General features: G+C 51.5%; 7 protein-coding genes across 7 annotated transcripts; 2 read left to right on the forward strand and 5 right to left on the reverse strand.

Annotated features, from left to right (window-relative positions):
- Nucleotides 1–2,930: 2,930 nt before the first annotated feature.
- On the reverse strand, nt 2,931–4,633 carry BKA67DRAFT_533968 (uncharacterized protein; the record flags this gene model as incomplete). The annotated part of the gene is made up of 6 exons (XM_046099784.1): nt 2,931–3,054; nt 3,212–3,373; nt 3,598–3,914; nt 4,064–4,143; nt 4,208–4,308; nt 4,629–4,633. The coding sequence occupies 6 exons, from the start codon at nt 4,631–4,633 to the stop codon at nt 2,931–2,933; spliced, it is 789 nt and encodes a 262-aa protein (XP_045959286.1).
- Nucleotides 4,634–5,889: 1,256 nt separating this feature from the next.
- BKA67DRAFT_559277 (CWC16 protein) lies at nt 5,890–7,294 on the reverse strand. The gene is made up of 2 exons (XM_046102379.1): nt 7,037–7,294; nt 5,890–6,951 (listed from the first exon to the last, which is right to left on the reverse strand). Exons 1-2 carry the CDS (start codon nt 7,073–7,075, stop codon nt 6,121–6,123), a joined length of 870 nt encoding a protein of 289 aa, XP_045959287.1. The 5' UTR covers nt 7,076–7,294; the 3' UTR covers nt 5,890–6,120.
- A 1,136-nt stretch (nt 7,295–8,430) lies between these two features.
- On the reverse strand, nt 8,431–11,137 carry BKA67DRAFT_656986 (Spc97/Spc98 family protein; the record flags this gene model as incomplete). The annotated part of the gene is made up of 2 exons (XM_046107039.1): nt 8,431–11,019; nt 11,075–11,137. 2 exons carry the CDS (start codon nt 11,135–11,137, stop codon nt 8,431–8,433), a joined length of 2,652 nt encoding a protein of 883 aa, XP_045959288.1.
- Nucleotides 11,138–11,575: 438 nt separating this feature from the next.
- On the forward strand, nt 11,576–13,596 carry BKA67DRAFT_559286 (glycolipid 2-alpha-mannosyltransferase). Its single transcript, XM_046102380.1, has 4 exons — nt 11,576–12,185; nt 12,251–12,511; nt 12,579–13,197; nt 13,263–13,596. Exons 1-4 carry the CDS (start codon nt 12,041–12,043, stop codon nt 13,417–13,419), a joined length of 1,182 nt encoding a protein of 393 aa, XP_045959289.1. The 5' UTR covers nt 11,576–12,040; the 3' UTR covers nt 13,420–13,596.
- Nucleotides 13,597–15,173, reverse strand: BKA67DRAFT_559290 (WD40-repeat-containing domain protein). Its single transcript, XM_046102381.1, has 2 exons — nt 14,867–15,173; nt 13,597–14,736 (listed from the first exon to the last, which is right to left on the reverse strand). Exons 1-2 carry the CDS (start codon nt 14,910–14,912, stop codon nt 13,694–13,696), a joined length of 1,089 nt encoding a protein of 362 aa, XP_045959290.1. The 5' UTR covers nt 14,913–15,173; the 3' UTR covers nt 13,597–13,693.
- Nucleotides 15,174–15,199: 26 nt separating this feature from the next.
- On the forward strand, nt 15,200–19,188 carry BKA67DRAFT_559292 (mitochondrial protein Pet127-domain-containing protein). Its single transcript, XM_046102382.1, has one exon. The coding sequence runs from the start codon at nt 15,392–15,394 to the stop codon at nt 18,890–18,892; it is 3,501 nt and encodes a 1,166-aa protein (XP_045959291.1). The 5' UTR covers nt 15,200–15,391; the 3' UTR covers nt 18,893–19,188.
- A 66-nt stretch (nt 19,189–19,254) lies between these two features.
- Nucleotides 19,255–20,679, reverse strand: BKA67DRAFT_533974 (uncharacterized protein; the record flags this gene model as incomplete). Its single annotated transcript, XM_046099785.1, has 1 exon — nt 19,255–20,679. One exon carries the CDS (start codon nt 20,677–20,679, stop codon nt 19,255–19,257), a length of 1,425 nt encoding a protein of 474 aa, XP_045959292.1.
- Nucleotides 20,680–21,332: the final 653 nt, after the last annotated feature.

A 21,332-nucleotide genomic window follows, 5' to 3' on the forward strand; every position in this document is an offset into this window, starting at 1 on the left:
TTTATGTTTTTTTGTCTTATAAAGCCTTGTTATCGAGCAGTTTAATGGTGTATTATCGGTTGTAGGCCTCTCTTTTCATCTTGTCTAGGGCAGAGCGGTCGGGATGCCGAGTTTTCTAGTTTGGTCGTGTGTGCTAGTTTACAGGAGATTTCTCAACATAACCAAGTTGCAGGAACCCAGAAACCCTTCCACAGCCATTGATTAAATATTGGCCATAACTCAGGCCCGCAGCTATTCGATCGATCGAGGTCAGTGATGTAATGATAGGATAGCAAGATTGTTGCCTCGTTATTTATTTGTTGGGTTCGAGACTTTTACTTGGCTACGCGTTAAGGTGTTTTCAAAAGCGATACCTCTGGATTCGAGTGTGGTCGCTGGCTTTTGTCAAAACAGAAACTTATTCAACCACATTTATCGGATAGCGATGCTCGTAGCTAATTGAGTAGGAGCAGGCAGGCATACAATTGACTTGTCTTCTGCCGAGCACTGCCTACAGTAACTTCCAACGCAGTTCATTGGATGCAAGCTCCGATCTATCGGGTAGGAAAGTCTCAACGCTACGATGACGTACTATGAGATAATCGGAGTCGCGAAACACTGTGAAGGATTAGTTCAATTTTCTTATTATTGTGTTACAGATAAGGTTTAACTGTAGCCAGGAGTTGGCATAAATTTAACTCCGAGTGGTCATGATGACTGCTCAGATGGGACAATCTGCGACAACGATATTACATTCTATTTTTCGCCTTTGTCGACGGTACCGATGCGTGCCAAGCGTTTGTGATGACATCTCATGGCTAATGGGTGGTGCGTAGCGATGATGCCGTGCCCACTTGTTGAGGGAGATCGTGTCCGATGCGCGACCTGGCTTGAGATCTACCCGATTCTCTGACGTTTTTCTTCTTCTTCTAATCAGAACATAACCCGGAGGCTGCCTGAATAAGCCTGCAGATCATGAAAGCGGAACATCAGGCTTCCCCTGAGACAAATCACGAAAGGGATATGTCACAGTTATGCATGGACCAGAAATAGGATAGACATGCTATCCGGAAATGAAACGCGAGCCTCATGCGAGATATGGAGAGATCACCTCAACCCATAACCTTCTTGCAGAGCCCCCAGCAGAGATGATAATCCACAGGCACATGTACATGCACATGAAGCTAATGTTGACCGATTAACAACCCACAACCATCTCCGAGAATGCATCTCGCCACCTGAACCCCTCTCGCGGGGGAATCATTATGGACCCTGAATTAGGAGTTGACAGCCAACCCGCCATTCTGACTGTCGAGCATGTTGCAAGGGCAAGCATTAGAGCATCTCCTGTCAAGTTTGTGAAGAGGGTTTAACGCATCGCTTTGTTCAACTTGGGATCTGCATGGTACGCACCCAAAAGCATAACCCAAAATGTTAAAATTGCTTGTGCATCCCACTCAATGATCTAGTTTGACGAAGCGATGACAGCAGGAACGGTCTTTAATGTCCCCTTACTTCGTCATCACGTGGAATTTGAGTGTGCGTGCGTGTGCGTGTGCGTGTGCGTGTGTGTGAGCGTGTGTGTGAGATCAAAGTCATTCAGCATGGGGTCCCAACACGTCGTCAGCGGCGAAGTCATGTTCGAGTATGCATCCAACCGACCCTTGTCATCCTGTAGAATAGTAGGCTTAGCGAAACGGTCATTGCAAAAATCTGCCCATTCTCTTGGCTTCAAATGTGCATGTAATGGTGGACAGCAAAATTGTCCTTGGCACGAGCTGATGCAAATGATTCGCTGAGGTTAGTCTTTTGTCGATATATCTGCAAAGTCAATACTGAAACATTTGAACGCCTAAAACAAATTGCTGTTAAGAAACAAACGCGCACTTGCACAGTCCAATGCCGTTGAGAACAACTGGCAAATACAGTATATTGCCGGGGCGGTGGTGGAACTCAGCAGCCGTGACCTCATTGAGAATCCCCGTCAGAAATTAATCCCGAGCTTGTAACCCCAACGAACCCCTGCCACTCTGCATCACAAACGCAATGCTTGGGCTTGGCACAGAAATCTTATGTCATTCTGCTTGCTTGCAACCTGCTTATTAGAACCCCTGTAAGACCCTGATCTTCATATTGGGCTGCTTGCGTACATACTGTAGGAAGAAGCGCGGAACACTAAACGAAAATGTATGTTTGATGTCAATACTACCGTCGGATGAGTTCCCATCTCGTTGTGACACTTCCGGAATTCATGGTCGTTATCTAGCCAGGCCAGCAATGCTGAAGACCAAAGTAGGCCGTTCTGAAGGACGTGGGACATTTGAAATTTAAGCATCGTAACGTTGTCCAACCCCGACAACGGGAAAGTAAAGCTTGTCAAGGACCGGCAAACCTAAGGGCAAATAGTGAACATTGTCCGGACCGCCCTCTGAGCAAAACTATATTCATTATGTCAACTTGGATATTCCCACCGAGTGAATGATATTGTATCAGAGCGTTTTAGGGTTGAACGTGTGCTGTTCTAGATCGTTTCACGAAAGCGATTTTCATTGGACTGTGCCCCTGATCGATTGAGCCAACAAACGGGCTAAGACGATATCGAGCCAATTGACATGGCTGCCGAATCTGGGGAGCATGTCATCGTTGAAAGAGGATGGAGGATACTGAATCAATATTGAGCTCTGAAGTGCTATGGTACCCTCTTGATTGCGGACCTTTGGAGTGCTACCGTTATACACTAATGCAATGGCCCGGGTCATGCTTCGCAAAAGGATGAAGATCTCCAAGTCGCAGAACAGCAAGGATTGGGAAAGCAAGAGAGCATCCCAATCTCCACTTACTACTGCGGTACTATAATCAAAATAAGCGAACCAATCGCCAGCTGGTGCGGGCTTGGCACTACGAAGATGACCTCAATGGCTCTCAATCTGCCGGTGATACTCTTCCTACAACTACATGGCTTGCCAATTGTGTCGACAGCCCGGGACAGCTGGAGTACCATGCATTTCGTTAAAAGTGATCTGCCAAAATTTCGGAACATTACTTCCCACGGCCTTGTTGCGAGGCTTAGAAAAGCTTGTATTTGTAGTAGCTAGCATGACGTCAGATATTCTATTGAATTTAGTTTCACGTTCAGCTGCAACAGAATCTACCGTGATGAGGCTCAACAATCGTTCCTACTGCAGAGTCCACCATACCGGCGTGTATTTGGATACCGTAAGTCTTGGCTTACACCCTTTGTCTACTTGGTACTTTGTGTACTTGGTAGTATCCATCCGACACCGAGGAGCTTTGGCCAATGGCATGACATAAGGGCATGACCTCAAGATCTGCAGGGTCTTTCCTCTTCCGTTCGCCTCGTTCCTCATCTCTCCAACCCCCAGCCCGCCATCTCCTGGACAACAGTCATCATTGGCTTGAGAGGCACGTAAAGGCTGTATGTACACAGTACCTACACAAGAGTGCGACCGGGAAATGCTCCAGCCAATCTTTGGCCGGCGTTCTACATAGTAATAGTGCTGTGTATGGACCCGCACTCTGCATCACTGCATCATTAGCTTGCTCGTGGCGACCCCCTAAAGGCCGCATTCTGGCTGATTGGCTTGCTGGCCGACACACATACGCCATAGCGTGCAAGGGTAGGCTCCAACTATGATACCGAAACGGCTATGATGATTGTCGATCTTCGCAAATTCTCTCGACAGGACATGGGAATTTACGGGCGACATGCCAACGCTAGTCTTGCGCCTTTGGTTAGTGTATCCCAGCCGAGATAGACGTCGAGGAGAAGGTAGAGAGACTTGGGTGGGCTCTGGAGTCAGAGCCGCCTCAAACGCCGCCGGTGCATCATAGAAACCTTTGTGCGCTGCCTTGTCGGCCTTGTCTGGCTTTGTCGTTGAATATAAGTTCAGGCTCCTCTTCGCATCGAGATCGATCTGTTAACTCATCAGTATCAAGCTTCACAATTTGCTTATCCACTATCACACACATATAAGTGATCACTTCATCTTCCAACGTGAATCTTCACACAAACTCATCCATCCACTTTCCACCTACCAACAAACAAACATACAAACAAACATACAAACAAATCATGTCTTCTCGCAGCACATACTCTGCTTCGGCCATGCCCATGACGCCTGCTCCTCCTAGCGACTTGCCTTCCTATGCCCGGCTCATGCACCAGCATACAAAGAAACAGATGGAGAATGCTTCCAGGTCGTCACACCGTCGAGGTCATCGATCAAACCACAGGTCAAACCCCAGCCTGCCTGATGGCGATTCGCAGTCGTCGGGTGACCGTAGCCCTGATGGGATCGAGTACCACGACTAAAAGTTTCAATCCAACATCAAACAATTTTAAACGATTAACATTCCATAATGAATGAAACATAATCGAATTTTATCGCATCCAGACTAGTAGCACCGCTACAGTTATCGGAGCAAATAACGACTCTACGAATTGGCATTCTGGCGCATAGAATGGGATACTGTACAACATAAACATGAGCGACAAGGCGCAGGGCGTCACTGCATTACAAGGAATGGGGAAAAAACATACGCGGCGTTGTGGTTGCTTGGATCGACGTTATCTATTATCGATTCGTCAGAACACATATTCAAATTTCAATTCAGATTTTGAAACTTACTACATTATTTCGTCGGAACGTCTCAAGTGAATGTTTGCTATCGTTAATAACTGTTTCGCAGTGTGAACTTAATCATATATCAACATTACTGCTTGACATTATGAAATGGCTACTGCCTAGGATTCCTGGGTCACAAAATTGAGTACTATTTCCATCCTACGGGATGATTTTTAAGGAAAGGTTCCCACGATAGTGTCCTGGTCGTCGCATAGTTGTGTAGTTTTGCTAATACACACCTTGTCGAGAGGTCCGTGTTATCCATCGTTTGCCATGTGTATAACACGAATCGGAAAAAAATGCTGTGTGACATTTTACTCTCGCCAGGTCCATCGAAGCCGTCCGCAACCTGTTTTCCGCTTCGGCTCTTGTTTCTACCATACGCATGTCGAAACCAAGTTTTCGACATCTGATACCTGAAGTCCCGATAGTAAAAGTGAGGCTTGAACTCCATCCTGAAAGGAGAGAGCGTCCTCGAACTTGACTGACAACCCCATCTTTAACCGCTTGGCGGCGGAGACATTGGTGGCACGAGCCTTGAGTGGACCCTCTCGCGCAAAATCGCCCATAAGCAGGGAAAATGGGAGAAATTAAGGTTTGGGGGGTTTGATTTCATTTCCAGGATGCGGAACTTGTCCATTTTCGCAATACCTGGACATGGAATTTCTTGAAACACCGGTCCTGATCCATGGGGGGAGGCCATCGAGGAAGAATCAAGAACCGGCTGACGCAAGACAAAAATGCATAACCAGGGTACCAAGGAAATTGGACGAACCGAGACCCACCCCACCCAACGTATAAACGCCGAGATGCCCGGAATCGCTGCACAGCTCCCAAAGTTCAGGGTCCTCTTCCCGGATTTGCTTTCGTCCGGCGTGGTCTTTCTAAGTCAAAAGAAGGAAGGGTCCGGCGCACTCGCCAGGGAAATACTGCGCTTCTCTTCTGGCGTATTACATGTGGATGTGGAAGATTACACCCCCCCCTGCCCCACCCCAGTCCTGGTTGACAAGTGAACCCTGATTTTGAAGATGTCCGTGCTAGGTGGGGAGACTCCATAGGAACGTCCAAGGCTGCCAGGGCTGACATATCTTACGATCTTTAAAGTAATTCTAACCTATTCGAATTCCTGGGATCCTCAGCATTGGTCACATTTCAGGGAGATACTAGGTAGACTTGTTCCGATCAGGGAGCTTCGAATAGAACAGACCGAACGAAAAGGAAATCGAAATTACCTTTTTTTAAAAAAGGTTTCAAAAAATTTCATGTATACTGTGAATTTATTGCGTAACGGCCCCTAACCACGCGTGCGTGTGATGTATTTCGGTAACTATCATGACATGGAAAGTAATGTGGTATCTTCCAAACTCGTAAAGCAACACCAGTTGCGAATATCAATCCTGAACGCCTATAACCTATGCTGTGCACTGAACTCCGTTAACATGAACCAAGTCGCGCGCTGCCGTGCCTTGTAGTCTGCACTACATTGGACACCCGCTTAATCCGAGTCCGAATCATAGCTGACCAGACTGGCAACTGCCTTCTTCTCTGGCTGCTTGGTACTCTGCAGTTGGGGCTGTGATTGTGGGTGCGGCTCCTTCTTCTTGATGCCTAACAACATCGGCCCAGTCTTCTTCTTGGGCGGCGGCGCCTTTCTGGCACTCGGCAGCGGTGGAGGCAGCATGTCCCCATCCGCAACAACATCCTCTAGGACTTCGTCCACGATCGCATCATCCAGTTGCCTGGCATTTTTGAACGCGGCTTTAGCAGCCTCCTCATCCTCCCTGTCCTGCCGGGCCACGTCGTCATCCTCCGGCTCGGCAACTGTGAACTCCACACCGTCCCTTTCTGACCTTTCCAACCTCGCATTCCTCGTCCTGATCTCATCCAGCGCATCTGCGACGGCCATCTCCCTCTTGGCATCCACCGTCTTCGCTTCTAGTTCTACCATGGCGTTCCTCTCTTCCTCCTCCTTCTCGAGCCTCTCGAGGCGCTCCTCGTCCGTCTCGTCGGCGGTGTTCTGCCTCCAGGGCTCGACATTGCGTTTCGCGCCGCGCTCGCACGCGTAGTCTCCGTTCTTCGGGTCGGTCTTGAAGGTGATCTCCGCCGAGCAGCGGGTGCAGCGGATGTAGAAGCGGAAGATCTGGATCCCCAGGTATTTCTCGTTTTCCGGGGTCTCCTTCCGCGCGTTGAACTTGCGTCCCTTGTATATGTACTCTCCACACGTGGTGCAGCGCATGCTGAAGGGCGCCATGAGGCGCACCGTCTGGACTTTGGGGCCGACTTGCTTGGGACCGCGCGAGCGCGTGAGCTGGCGCGGGTCGAAGTCCTACACGAAAGGTCGGAGGTCAGTATTGCTCTGCTTGGATAAATACAACCAACCAAGCAGCTGAGAAGGGCGCTGGAGGGCTTACCGGCGGATAGTATTTGCTGAGGACTTTTCGCTCAGACATGATGGGCTATGATGTCGCTGGGCCCAAGTACTGTCAGAGCGTTGAAATAAACACGCGAGGAATCGAATCCACTGCTCCAGAACAATGCGCGACGATGAACAACCCTGGCTGTGTAGTTCACGATGTTTTGAGGATGATTTGGAGATTGATCTAGAGGCTGCCAACTGTCTAGGCTAGGTGAAGCTTGGTCCGTTCTTCCGCCGGGGATAAGCGGAGCTTGAGGATTGTGGCGCTTTCAGCCTCAACTCAACCCCCGAAGCTCTTCTGAGGCTGCAGATGCAGAACGCAGCCTCCGCCATCTGCCAGCACTTGAGATCTTTACACTGATGTCACCTTAACTTTTGGCCCTGATGCTTCACAAATCAACGTCAACGTGATGCAATCATTACTGTTATGGTGCTTCTGCCTGAATCGACATGATGAATAAATCGTCACGCAAATAGTGAGATAGCGTCTCGCAGTTACTGTGTGGGTAAAAGCATTTGAACAATCTAGACTAGCGGCTCGGGCGACCTGCCGAACGTGAAGCAACTTCGCCCAGGAACTCAAGAGTCTCGAGTACCTTCGAACTCTGACTGCTCAGCAGTCTGAGTCTAGATCACCAGAGCCTAGAACACCAGAGCCTAGAACACCAGACCCTCACGGGAATAATAATCTCTGGCTTCCGGCTACGTGCAAACGCTTCCCCCGTCGCTGGGACGTGGGGAAAGCAGCCGCCAGTATGGGCCCGCCAGCCTCCAAACATCTCGATGAACTGGTGGAAGGCGAAGGGATCTCGATCCCCTTCGCCATATGACGCAACATCGGCTCACAATCACTTTTTTGTCGATAATTCCTTTTGCTTCAGTATGCCAAGACAATTGTTTCAAATCTGATCGCTCAGTCTTATCTCGATTCAGGATGCTATCTTCGTGAGCCGTTGGAGGCCCTAGTAATATGATGTCAGAGGATCTTCCGCAGGGAGTCAAGACGCTGCAACAATACATAATGGTATCGTCCGAACCCACATATATACGGACAAGGGGGTAGACACGCCGTCGTGTGTGTTCCCACACCCTTGTAGCGACTTGGGGGCGCATGTCAAACATGTAGGCTCTCACACAGGTTGACATTTCGAGCATAACCGAAGGACGTCGTATCAACGGCAGAAAGGCCGGACCACACGACATCATCAATACCTGCCTGATCCGTTTTCCTTCGAAATAGTTGGGGTCGGAACATGTCGACATTGTTGCTAATAAACCTGAGTGCAGATCTGTGTTTTCTGGCCCGGGCTAGTTTGAGGATACTTACTTGGGACGCTCTGAACGTGTAGCTGATCTGCTGTTCCATCCGTGACGACACAGAGGTGTGTATCACCAAGAACTCTGTTCCACACCAACCTCTAGAATTTCTGCTAGCATATCCCAGTGACCGGCAACAACATCCTTGCTTGCTCTCGCGGCTCCTCGCAGCCCCCCACAAATGAACCTCAGCTGTCTATCGAAGTGTCTTTGAATTTCTGAGAGCGTATCTTCGTACATGACATTCACGGGAGCAGGAACATATTTTTCTCGCTCTTCTAGAAAAGAGTGATCCTCCTCGTCACTAACACTTGTGTATCTTTCAGACATCCCTTTTGAAGTTCCGAGTGGTGCGGACACAGACAACCGGGAGATTTCTTGAGTTTCTTTGTGGCGCACAGCTTCCGCATGACGCGCGTCTTCAAGTCGTATGGCAAGGTCCATGATCTCGAGCATCGACTCTCGGATGGGGTCAAGCTTGCTACCGAGACACGCAGCATCCCGTATGCGCTTTACGAACGTCGAATGCACCAGTGCCATTGCGTCAACATCCTCCGATATGCGCATACCCTCTCGAAGCTGTGTGACGAGCGGCGCGATTACCAGGGTCGACACGTATGACTTTAAGGAGGTAAGGAACCATAAGAGCCTCGAGCGTAGGCCGTAGTATAGTGCCTCGCCGCTTGTAAGGTCGTAGAGGCCGTCTATTATGAGTCGTCGTTTCTGTATCATTTGGCTGGCGCGGTTGAGCTGGAGAAGTAGTGTAAATACAGCTTGATAATGTGCCATGCTTTCATCGGACACAATGATGCGGATGGGCCAGGGCATCCGGTAGTTCACTGTCACCATGGGAAGACATTTCCGAACGGATGTGCGCGCCAATGTGATATCTTCTTCGTCTTTACCAACTGCGGAAATGACAACGCAATGAGCGGCTACCACAGGTCCAAAAGCGTCTTGGAAAGACTGCGTCAGAAGGAAACGATCGTGCCAGTTGACGTTGAGAAGATCAAGATTACTGAAAAGGGCGTGGGAAAATTCATCCATACGTGACCCGTCTGCCATGAGATAGATGTGGTGAATATCTGAAAGGCTAGACCATAATCCGTAACGATCAAACAGCACTTGTCGGAGTCTAGTAGATGCTGAATGGTGTTTACTTTGCATCCATGCTTCGAAAACAGAGTTGAACAGCTCAGGAAAGGGAGTAAATGTACCAATGCTAGTTGCCACGAGACCCTCGAAGTCGACGAGGGGTTCCGTGACTGTATTGGGTGCATCATCCATAACGTATATGCCAAGGTGCTTCAGCAGTACAACGCTCTTTCCCGTTCTGAAGATCTTCTCGGCAGTTGGTTGAAGGAAGTCTGGGGCATGCAAGACGCCAGATACCGACTTGCGTAGGGCAAATTGACCTTCCCATATTTGACTTAATGGTAAGCCAGGTTGCACCTCGGCAATGAAAAATGTTCTATCGCCTGCTAGAATGTCCCCATTCTGCATCCATTGACGTATTGGTCGAAGGTAAACCTCGAAACATTGGAAGAACACGGTGCCGAGAAACTTGTAGAGAACATCGTCGCCCTCGAGTTGAGCAATGCCGGCTGAGTCAAAAAGCAATTCGAGATAGCGGAAAGCGTGCGGATAATTCTCCCTCTCGAGTTGTCGAACAACGCGGGACAGTGAGCGAAGTGCTTGCAGATGTGTTCTTAGCTGTTCAGCTACCTTGACAAGGCTGACCACAGTATCCACAGTGATATCTACAAGTGAGATCTCGATTGCAGAGATTCTGTTGTCGAGTTGTCGCAACCGCTCCTGTACAGCATTGCGGAATACCTGTAGCAATGGTATTTGCTGGTCCTTCTGGACAAACCTCCTCAAGACATAGATGTCCCTGCCAGACTCGCCTAATGCGTTCAACAACACCTGAAATGATTTCCACGAGGCGTGCTGCAACTTGCATCTCACTGCAGGTCTATAATCCGAGTTGAAGAGATCGTTTGGAAGACCCCTGAGCATGAACAAAACCTCCCGCACCGCCTGAAGCTCTGATATGATTGTTTTATCACTTTCCTCGAGCGGGAGGTCTGAAGAGGTAGGTCTCCATGATTGGCTATCACGTACCTGATCGAGTCTCAGAATGTCTTGAGTCTCAACGACCAAGTCAGCAGGCCGCCGAGAATGCTGAGGTTGAGTGCTGGAAAGTGATGTATCCTCTGATCCCAGTGACGCATTTGACTGGTTCTCAAGAGATGTGTCTTCGGAGCTATCATCTCTGAAATCGACGCTGCGCCAGAGACTAGGATCAGTGTCCAAATCATCGTCATCGGCAGTCTCTTCCCATTCGAGACCAAGGGTGGGATCACAGTCAGTTTGTCGCAGAAGCTCCAGGGTTTCCAGCTTTGTCTTCTGCACAGGCTGATCCGCCAACTCGAGCAGAAAATGCAAAGCGTCGGGGGTAAACTTGTTTGAAAGGTTAGGCAGTGCATCTAAGTTGTCTCTGAGCGCATCGGCCAACCCATCTCGACCGAGGACTCGGAATCTCTCCTCGAGTCCGTTGAACTGGTTCTCAACGTCAAATTGGTTGGTACGCAGGTAATTGTGATGGCGCAGACTATGGAGACTTGTGTCTTTCAAAGCTCTGGATTTCTCTGGAGACGTCTGGCCACTTGTCAGTCAGAGAACGGCCGTACAAGCAGAAATATTGCTGTTGTACCTCAGCTATGATAAGTTGGATAAGCTCCTCAGTCAATGCACTCAATGTTGCTGCGTGAGCCATCGTAGATCGGGGACTTGCAAACCGGAGTGCTCGCGCGAGTGGGGTTGTTTGCGGTGTTGCTACTTTTCGTCTATAACAGTCTTCCGGTAACAGCTGGTCCTCATTTTTCCTTTTCTTGTTGTTTTCCTCTCTGTCTAGTACGTGGCCCTTTTACGCAATGGAACTTTCCATGTTGCTATGGGATTCTCGTCGCAGTAACATGGAGAACGTCGTTGAAGCGGGACGTGCTAATGTTGATGATATATTGTGTAGTACACTGCGTTTGTGCAAGGTGCAGCCAATGGTTTACAGGGGTGGCGCCAAAAGGGCAATCTACAGCATGCATCTCTGTACGCGTTACAGCCTTAAGCGTATGTACGGACCGCAGCCTACAGCCATTAGGAGGTCCTGCATTTTAAAGTTAGGCATGGGTAGCGCGGCATTCCTCACAGTGCATCCGTGGATAATTGCGGCGCTTCTGCAGCCACATGCGCCGTTTTACACAGTGGGCGCCCCTTTTCTCCTCGCTCTTCTCCTCTGACGAATGCCGCGTCAAATGAAATGCGACGTGGGATTTTCCGATCAACCCAAGCCAGAGAGGGAGAGAGAGAGACAGCCGCCAAAGAAAAAAGTTCGAGAGCCCACGTCTGATCTGATAGTCGAGACGACACCATCACCCATCTCCTTGGCCCAGTAGCTGTTCACCTCGACTTTCATCTTTGCCGAGTTGTCATTTTCGAATGGCCACCAGCACTTTGCTGCACAACTGAGACACGCCAAACGGGGTGCATTGCACAAATACCTTATCTTTAACCTTTCCGTTCCGGACCAGTCGCACAGGCTAGCACCCCTTCCCTTCAGAGCTTCGCCATACGACACGACCGACATCATCTCATTGATGCGCCGCCAGCAATAGCCCACATCATGGCAATCGCGAGGCCAGTCCGCGCCTTAGGGCTCGCCGCAATCCTCATGTGGTGTTTCTTCCTATATACCATATGGAGACCATCGACACCCCTGGGACCCGGCGACTCCATAAAGAACCTCGAGAGAGACCCCAACCTGGATCGTAAGCTTTGATCCATCCCAGGCTCGCCATCATGACCACCCTTCTGAACTAACACCCATCGATAGCTACAGGAGAGCCCGAAGGCATCCTTGTACGGGAGTCCGCCGCATACGCGCCTGACGCGAACCCCTCGGCGCGAATCAATGCGACTCTGTTGGCGTTGGTACGAAACGAGGAATTAGAGGGCATGCTGCAGGCCATGGGCGATCTCGAGAGGACCTGGAACCACAAGTTCAACTACCCGTGGACTTTCTTCAACGAGGTGCCCTTTAGCGACGAGTTCAAGAAGAAGACACAGGCTGCCACAAAGGCAAAGTGTAACTATGGTAAGCGGCGAGACAGACCACATTGTTGAATGGGTGAGAGTGGCCAGAACTGACCCTTGCCTTGCAGAGGTTATTCCTTCCGAACATTGGGACAAGCCGTCGTGGATCAATGATGACCTATATGCCGAGTCCATGAAGATCCTGAAGGAGAACGACATTCAATATGCCGACAAACTATCCTACCACCAAATGTGCCGATGGAACAGCGGTCTCTTCTACAAGCACCCCGCTCTTCAGAACACCCAATTCTACTGGCGCGTCGAGCCTAAAGTCCACTTCTTCTGCGATGTCGATTACGATGTATTCCGTTACATGCAAGACCAGAACAAGACCTACGGCTTCACCATCAACCTGTACGATGCCCCCAAGTCTATCCCGACACTGTGGCCAGAGACCACCAAGTTCATTGCGCAGCACCCTGAATACCTGCACAAGAACAACGCCTTGGAGTGGGTTACCGACAAGTCTCGCCGCCCGAGCCACAACGAGCAGGCAAACGGCTACTCGACCTGTCATTTCTGGAGCAACTTTGAAATTGCCGATATGAACTTTTGGCGCAGCCAGGTCTATGAGGATTATTTCAACCACCTGGATAGAGCCGGCGGCTTCTTCTACGAGAGATGGGGCGATGCGCCAGTCCACAGCATCGCACTTGGTCTGTTTGAGGATAAGAGCAAGATCCACTGGTGAGTCTCATTTATCATATTTATTACTACTGCGGGGTTTCACGTAACTAACAAGCCACCCAAAGGTTCCGAGATATCGGCTACCAGCATATTCCCTTCTTCAACTGCCCCAACTCTCCAAAGTGCAGAGGCTGTGTGACGGGCCGCTTTACCGATGGCGAGGCCTGGCTGAACAAAGAAGATTGTCGCCCGAACTGGTTCAAGTATGTCGGTATGGGCTAAGACGATGTAATGTCATGTATGAAGACCAGCGAATGCAATCAACGCACGGGTATATTAATTTCTGGGTGATCTTGAAAAGGATATAGGCTGATGCATCTTTGGGGCACTGGGTGTTACTGGCGTAGATGGTGGCATTTATAGAGTCATTTTTTTTTTTTCCCCCTCTCGCCAATTTTGGCGATATGATAAATTGTATAAAAATGTTCAAGATATGATGAGGCACACTTGTCCTTGGTACTTATATTGATAGTCATTGCCAAACCTGTCTGGAGACCTAATGGTATCCGAGCACGGTCACAACCCCTGATGTTCCGCCTACACAATACTGATCCCCGAAGCCGTTTTCTCTCCATGCCACGCAACTGATGACATTACTGCGCTCCTTCTCCTTCCCGTCCTTCCCGATGAGTTTCTTTCTCGGCTCTGAGCCGGCAGGACCCCATGGGATACCAACTTTGGCAACGACATCCCCCGTTACAGTGTCCCAGGCCCACAACCGACCATCTCCATTCTGATTAGGCTCGCCGGTCATCTCATCGCCAGCAAGCACATATTGTTCCTTGCCGCCGAGAATGCTCTGGATTCGCAACCCGTCGTTTCGGAATTCAGGACCCGTATATGTCTTCAGACAAGTCCCATCCCTCCGATCCATAAACCGCACCTTGTTATCCAATGCACCGACCAAGACAGCCTTCCCGTCCTTGGAGAGACACAGCGACGTCACGGGCGGCCCGATAACATCCGACACGCAGCGTCCCATGCGTACGTCGTAGGTCCGGACGCGCCCATCCACGCACCCCGCGATGATCTCGGCGTCCCGCACCACGACGGCGGACACGCTGTCCCGGGCCTCGGTCAGCGTCTGGACGGGCTTGAACGAACCGGACTTGAGGTCCCAGATCCGCACGCTGGTGTCCAGGGATCCGGAGACCAGGAGCGTGTCGTCCTCGCCCGCGAACGCACAGGTGTTGATCCGCGCCGTGTGCGACTGCTGGTTGCCGCCTAGCCGCCTGATTGTCTGCGCCGTCGACACGTCCCAGAGGAACAGCGTCCGGTCGCCGCCCGACGAGGCGAAGCGCGCGTTGTCGCTGCTGATGGACAGCGAGAGCACCTCATAGCCGTGTGCGCTGTAGGTCTGGATTAGGCGGCCTTGGGGGGTGGGGGGCTGGGACTGTGACTGCTGCTGGGTGATGTATGAGGACTGGGGGTGCACAGCTGTCGTGGGCGCGGGGTTGTAGAGACGGATTGACCTGTCCGAAGATCCAGCCAAGATGTATGTTCCTGGCGAGGCCGAGTAGGCCAACGCGTGTACGGGGCCTATGATGGGGTTAGTCGTGATCTCAAGAAGGCAGGGGTAGAGCACGTGTATCAATCAGATCTGTCTACCCGAGCGCGTAGATTCAGGGACGCCACCAACCAACCCCGATGCTCATGCAATGTCACGTACCATTGGACCCTAGCAGGTGAGCTACGGGTTTGTCAGGGAAAGGCATTTCTCTTCACTGATGGCTCATCCATGACCGGGTGGCATGGACAAAGATGGGATGGGCACGAGCTCGGTCGCTGCTGGAAATTTGCTCAAGGCAGCAACATCGAAACACCCTCTTTCTTCTTTTTCCTCTTCTGCGCAATTCATCGCCCGAGGACTGGCACCAACGATCACAGACAATGTTCAGACTATGCAAGTCTGCGGACCGAGGTGGTTTACAGCATGAGTGAAGAGCGCGGCCTCACACATGTTTGCTATACGGATTAACCATTGTACCGTTTAATTGGCTGACGCGTGCGCTAATCCGAGCCATGCCCGACGCAGATCGCGGCGATAAGACGCGAAGCGACCCACCAAAAAAAGTTCCCGGTCTACGGTAGGTTGGAGCTTCGAGCGCCAGTGTCTGCTCTGGCGAAGTCGCCAGCATCACCAGTTTCTTCTGCGGCCCCCATAGGTGCAATTTGTCCCCAGCAAGTCGCACAAATGCTTCGGTTGAGAAGTCAGGCCCTCCGTCACCTCGGGACGATCTGTACCTGCTCGCCATGTCTCGCGACGGCAACCCGCACCCCTGCCCCGTCCGGGCTGCAATCCAGCATCGCAGCAAGACGGCGCATAGATGACGACAGGAGCAGAGCATTTCACACTGTATCCTCGAGGAGATCCGAGCGCACCACCGAGCCGGCTGCGCCCACCGAGTCGCTACAGGATGCGGGAAATCCCCAGACCGAGACACAGCTGAGCGAGAAGCAAAAGCGCAGGTTAAAACACAAGGCTGCGCTGACAGAGAAGCGTGTTGCTGCTGCTCGCTCGAGGGCAGAGAACCGTGCTCCTGGCTCTGGCCCACCCGAAAATGCTGCGCAGCAGTTGGTCGTACTTCAAGGCGCACTGGCCGCTCTCAAGAATGTCCTCGGCCAGCAGAACATCAACATCGATAACATCAAAAAGCCAAAGAACAAGAAAAAGAAGAAGGCTGGCAAGTCACAAATCGAACAGTCACAGCCTTCGACCGCTGAAGACAAGCCCGCGTCGTCGACTGCCGAACAGAAGACAGAGTCGGCATCCCCAGAGAAGGAGTCCACAAAATCAACCGTCCAGAAAGCGCAGCCAGATGACATAAAGGCAAGCAAGTCCAAGGGAGACCCGGAACCCGAGCCTGCACCGCCCATTAGCGAAGCCGACAGAGAGGAACTGGAATTAAGAAAGCGACAGCTTGCGGACATGAAAGAGAAGTTGGACCGATACAAGAAATCCTCCTCTAGAATTAAACACCCATTGCAGAGGGGCGACACGGGTTCAAAAAAGCAGTCCGAGACCAAGTCGGGAAATTTCGTCAAGAATACCATCACCGGAGCTGCCTCGAGTCCTGCCAACAAGGCACCGTTGGCGGAGCGTCTCAATGCCCTCAAACCCAAGCGGGAGGGGCATCCAAAAGCGCAGAAAAGCAAAGTAAAAACGCAAAAGCAGAAGCCTGCACAGGCTAAGCCAAAGAAGTCCAAGCCTGTCGAGGAGCCTGACGTTCACAAGAAATCCCCGCTGCATATATCAAAGCTCAGCCCCGAAGAGCTTGAACTCGTTCCGATCGAGAAATCACAGCCGCCTGTAGCAGTCCTTGCCCACGGGCTGGAGCGGGCTCTCTTCAACCCAGGCGTCTACCACCTTCAAGATCCTCGTTCCAAAGTTTACAACTTCGACCCCTATCTGGCGAACATCATGCCCATCCAAGAATTCGACTTTGATGCCTTACAGCAGTATGTGACATCATCTAAAGACACGGCTCTTATCGATGTCGCCCGCGAGAACGGGAAGAAGTACACTGGGTCAACATCAAGCATGACGAGCATGCTTTCCCATTTTCACTATCTCCTGTCGGCTTGGCGAGAGATCAACTCATCGATGATGTCGAGAGATTTCGAGGTGCCTTCTCAGCAGTTTACCCGTCTTCTGAGGGCACCTGCTGCCGTCTTCCTGCACTGGAAGGATGGTGTTTATGCCATCGATGCGGACAAGGAGTTCGACTCGGCCAGCATTCTCAGCATGCTGGGCAAATCCATGGAAAAGCTTTTGACGCTACCGGTTGACGGATTTGAGAAATATCGCCGAGGGAAATCTCATCAAATCTCTGAACAAGAACGTAACGCACCCGAGGCCTACCACTATACGGGACTCCGCGACTTCATGATGAGGTCACAACTAGATGCTTATGATCCCAGGGTACCCGGTTCTGGTATGTTTGATATCAAGACCCGGGCGGTTGTCTCCATTCGCATGGACTCGCAGGGCTTCACCAAGGGTCTTGGGTACGAGCTTCGCCATCGCCACGGCAACTGGGAGTCCTTTGAGCGCGAATATCATGACATGATCCGAGCCGCGTTCCTGAAGTATTCCCTTCAGGTCCGCATGGGCAGAATGGATGGTATCTTCGTTGCTTTTCACAACACTGAACGCATCTTCGGTTTCCAATACATTCCTCTCGAAGAAATGGACCTGTCGTTGCACGGCACAAGCGACCTGACGACCGGCGACAAAGAGTTCAAGCTTAGTCTCGCTCTCCTAAACGAGCTGCTCGACCGCGCATCGAAGAAATTCCCCGAAAAGTCGCTGCGCCTGTTTGTCGAGACGCGAACCTCCGTCAACACTCCTTTCATGTATGCCTTCGTGAAGCCGGTTGAGCGTGGTGAGATAGAAGCAGTTCAAGATGCTGGCAAGGAATCGGTGGCAGAGTTTGAGAGAGAAATTCTCGGCCTCAAACGTGCTATCGAGTCCGAGTCCGAGACATCACCAGACGCCGAGAACGAGGCAGAGGAGACTGCTGTAGCGGACGGCGAAGAGAACAATATCTCCGAGACTCCAGAAGAGCTTGAGGTCGAGGAGGAAGAAGATACCACTGCGTCTTGGGACGAAATCCAGGCGATGGTTGAAGATGCCATGGAAGACGAGGAGCTTGGCGTCGACGCTGTTCGACAGGCCATCGAGGACGCTCTCGAAGAGAGCGGTCTGCTAGAGGAACAAACCCCCGAGGAGGTTCGGGGTTACGTCGATGCTCTCCTCAGCGCATTGACCGACGGATCTGGCGATCCTGCGACCGCGTCTGTCGAGGAGAGCGAAGGCAGTCAGCTGGTTGACTCGGAGACCAGGGACGTATCAGTATCAGCCCAAAACGAAAACCAAGACCTGGATGATTTATCAGAGCCCGCTCAGATGGACGGATCTGATGAGGCACGCGTGCAGACTGAAGAGCAGACTGACGAGGAGTCCGAGCTTGAAAAGGACGACTCTCAAGACGATTCTTCAAGTCCGAATATGACGACACTCAGTAACCTCATCCTGCGCATGACTCGCAGGCTAGACGAGAGCGGCGTTGCGGAAAAGCAAGCGGAGGACGCCGTCTCTTCGAAGCTGCAGGTGTTTGAACGAATTCTAGGCAAGATCATCTCTGAATCTCGGGAGGACGAGCAGGATTCTGGCGATTCTGGCGCTGTCAACAGGGCTTCTGAACCAAAGAACGTCACGGAACGGACTGGATCATCCTCTGCAGACATCGAGGACACCACCACGCCCGCATCAAACGACGCTCCAGAAGCAGCCGCAGGGGCCGGCGCCGAACCGGAGGACCGTGGCCCCATACTAGGAATGGTTTTGACAGTCAGAAACAAGGTCAACGACCAATTCGTGCCAAGACCAGAGAATCTCACCAAGGAAGATACCTGGGAAGTGGAGTACAACATTGAAGAGTTACCCGAGGAGAGAGCCCACAGACTGTTTGACATGTGCAAGAAACGACGAGAAACGGCCTACTCAAAAGGCGGCCAAAGAAGCCACGGGTGGAACGAAATGTTTGACGGGGCACTTCCCCGATACACCCGTCAAGGCCGCAAATTCCGCAGCGAGGAGAATGCGGAAGCCAAGCAACGGCCGGTTTACGTTCTTGGCGAGAGCCAGCCCAAGTCCTACCAGGAGGTTTTCGGCGAGCAGAACGAGGATTAATATGGTTTATGGATGTGTGAGATTAGAGCCTCGTACGGCCACATCTCCCTTGTCTATGTGTTTTATATCTGTACATTATGTATCAAATCTCGGAGACCAATAGAAGCATGATGGCTGGCATATGGACGAGAAAAATTTAGCGATCTGAAAAGCCATGGGTCTATTCTGTAATGTTTATAGCGTCATCGTGTAACTTCATAGTACACAGCGGGAAGAGTCAAAAAGGGGGCCAATAGAGCACCACATTATGGACATGAAATTGTCGTTCGATGGCACTTCACTCAAAAACAGGTCACCGATGTGGCATTTTCTTTCTTCAAAAAATTTTTTGTGCCGAAATATGTTTACGGCTCTGATACAGATCACATCATCGAGCCGTAACCCCCACTGAAAGGGCGAGGGCTTTCTCCAGGCTTCCTGAATTTCTCAAAGAGCCCGTCGAGCTTGCAACTCCATTCCGTGGGCAGGTTCTTGTGGATGCCCCTGATCTGATTCTCGCCAGCCTTGCCAATTAACCACATGTGTTCGATTTCCAGGAACAAGGACATCAGATGGGCCGTGACCACCATGGCTCGAGGTCTCCGCTCCGTCAAGAACTGCGTGAACTCCGCAGGAACCCAGTAGGCGAACCCGCCTAGGCGTCTACAAACCACGAACTCGGGTTCCCGGCGGTCCAGCGCCCTCTGCACGCCGCAGACGTAAGCGATGGCTTTGTCGTAGACGGACTTGGTCGCCACGTCGTCCAGCTCTGTGTCGACCTGCGCATCGGCGCCAGGTGGGGTCTCCAGTATCCAGTCGAGCGCGCTGTGGTCGCCGAGGATCGTCTCGCTGGGATCGTTGACCGCGGGGGGGTTCTGCACGAACGTCAATATCCTGCTCACGTCCCCGCCGCCCTCTCTAGCCACGGCCCAGGCCGACCTGAAGACGTGCCCCGCGCCGTGTCCCATCTGCAGGAAGTCGATCGGGGGCTGCCACGGCTCCAGCGGCAGCGTCTGGATCAGCGCCAAGGCATGCGTCAGGATCTTGAGGCTCGAGAGACATATGGAGTCGGCATTGGACGGGCTCAGCTCTGCGATGTCCTTGCGCTGCTGCCGTAGCAGCATGCTCAGATACGTGCGCTGCAGCCGCAGCAGCGTCTCTCGCTCCTGCGGATCGGTGCTCCTGGTCCACATGTTCAGGGCCGAATGCGCCATGATGCCGTAGAGGAGGGCGTCTCGGCCCTCGTTCAGCGCCATGTTCGGCACCTCGAGGGCAAACAGGTCTTGTATCTGTTGCGGCTGCGGCGTGGGGAACGGCTTTGCCTGTGTCAGGCTGTTGTGCAGTAAGCGCAGCTCCCACAGTCGACGCTCCCGGCTTTCGGGGAAGTCGAGCTCGGTTTCCTCCGCACCAGGCGGCGTTTCCAAACCTGGTGTTTTAGAGGGTTCCTGCGGGGTTTGGCATTTCATGCCGTTCTCCTTGCATTGAAAGCTCAGCTTGGTCTTCGACGGTGGCACATTCAGATCGTGTAGTTCCGCGCCCATCGCGGAAAGATTCATCACATCGGGCTGCGCTGTTGCCTTGCCATGTGACCGTGTTGGTGGTGTTGGAACAGCCGGTGCGGCAGCAGTGGGCTGCACAGGGTAGACGCAGCCTACACCGTGACGAGAACATCCACGGCAACCTGGCCGAGTCTCGTCGCACTTGACGCGACGTTGTTTACACCGAACACACCCTGTCCGGGACTTCTTGTGGTATAGACGAGGACCCTTGGACCTAGGCCTAAGTATTGCTTGATCCATCGAGGCCATGATTGATGTTTTGAAGCTATGAAGTATAAGTACACGAGGTCGAGGACGAAGTTCACTTTGCATAAGTCAGGAAGTAGATGCTCGGAGAGTGGTTCAAGATAAGCACAGAATTATCGCATCGGCCAAGCCGAGCGTTCACGCTTTTACCTTGAATGCTGACTTGTATACCAATGGCACAGCAGCGGATATGATTGGTTAAGCCTTAGCGGCCCGAGGACGAGCTCAGTGATAGGGTTAGATCGACGAGCCTCAGTTTGAAAAGCCGCTCATCGCTGGATTAAATAGTTCTCTTAGACTAAGTGCATTCAAAGGGATTGCGCGGCGATGGGCCTAACTTTCACTGAGGCTGTGCTACCGATAACATCAGTTCTGTGCTGTGCCACCGCTAGTACGTTTGCCCTTCTAAGTCTAAATCCTACATGAACACCGCAACAAGACCAATCATACAAGTAGGCTAGTGCGGTCCTAGCGAAAGAACGGTGAAAGTTAACACTAGAAACAAGAAGATTCGTATATCCAAACACTGATAAGAACAGAAGTTTTAGGTATTCTCTTACCCCGATACTACCGTGTTGATTCCCTGGTTTAGGCCCAGACGCCAGCCCTATAAAGTTACACCAAGAAACATTGGCTCCTTGGCATTGATACCTTAC

Source organism: Truncatella angustata (genome assembly GCF_020726525.1).
Source record: "Truncatella angustata strain MPI-SDFR-AT-0073 chromosome Unknown BKA67scaffold_3, whole genome shotgun sequence".
NCBI lineage: Eukaryota > Fungi > Ascomycota > Sordariomycetes > Amphisphaeriales > Sporocadaceae > Truncatella > Truncatella angustata.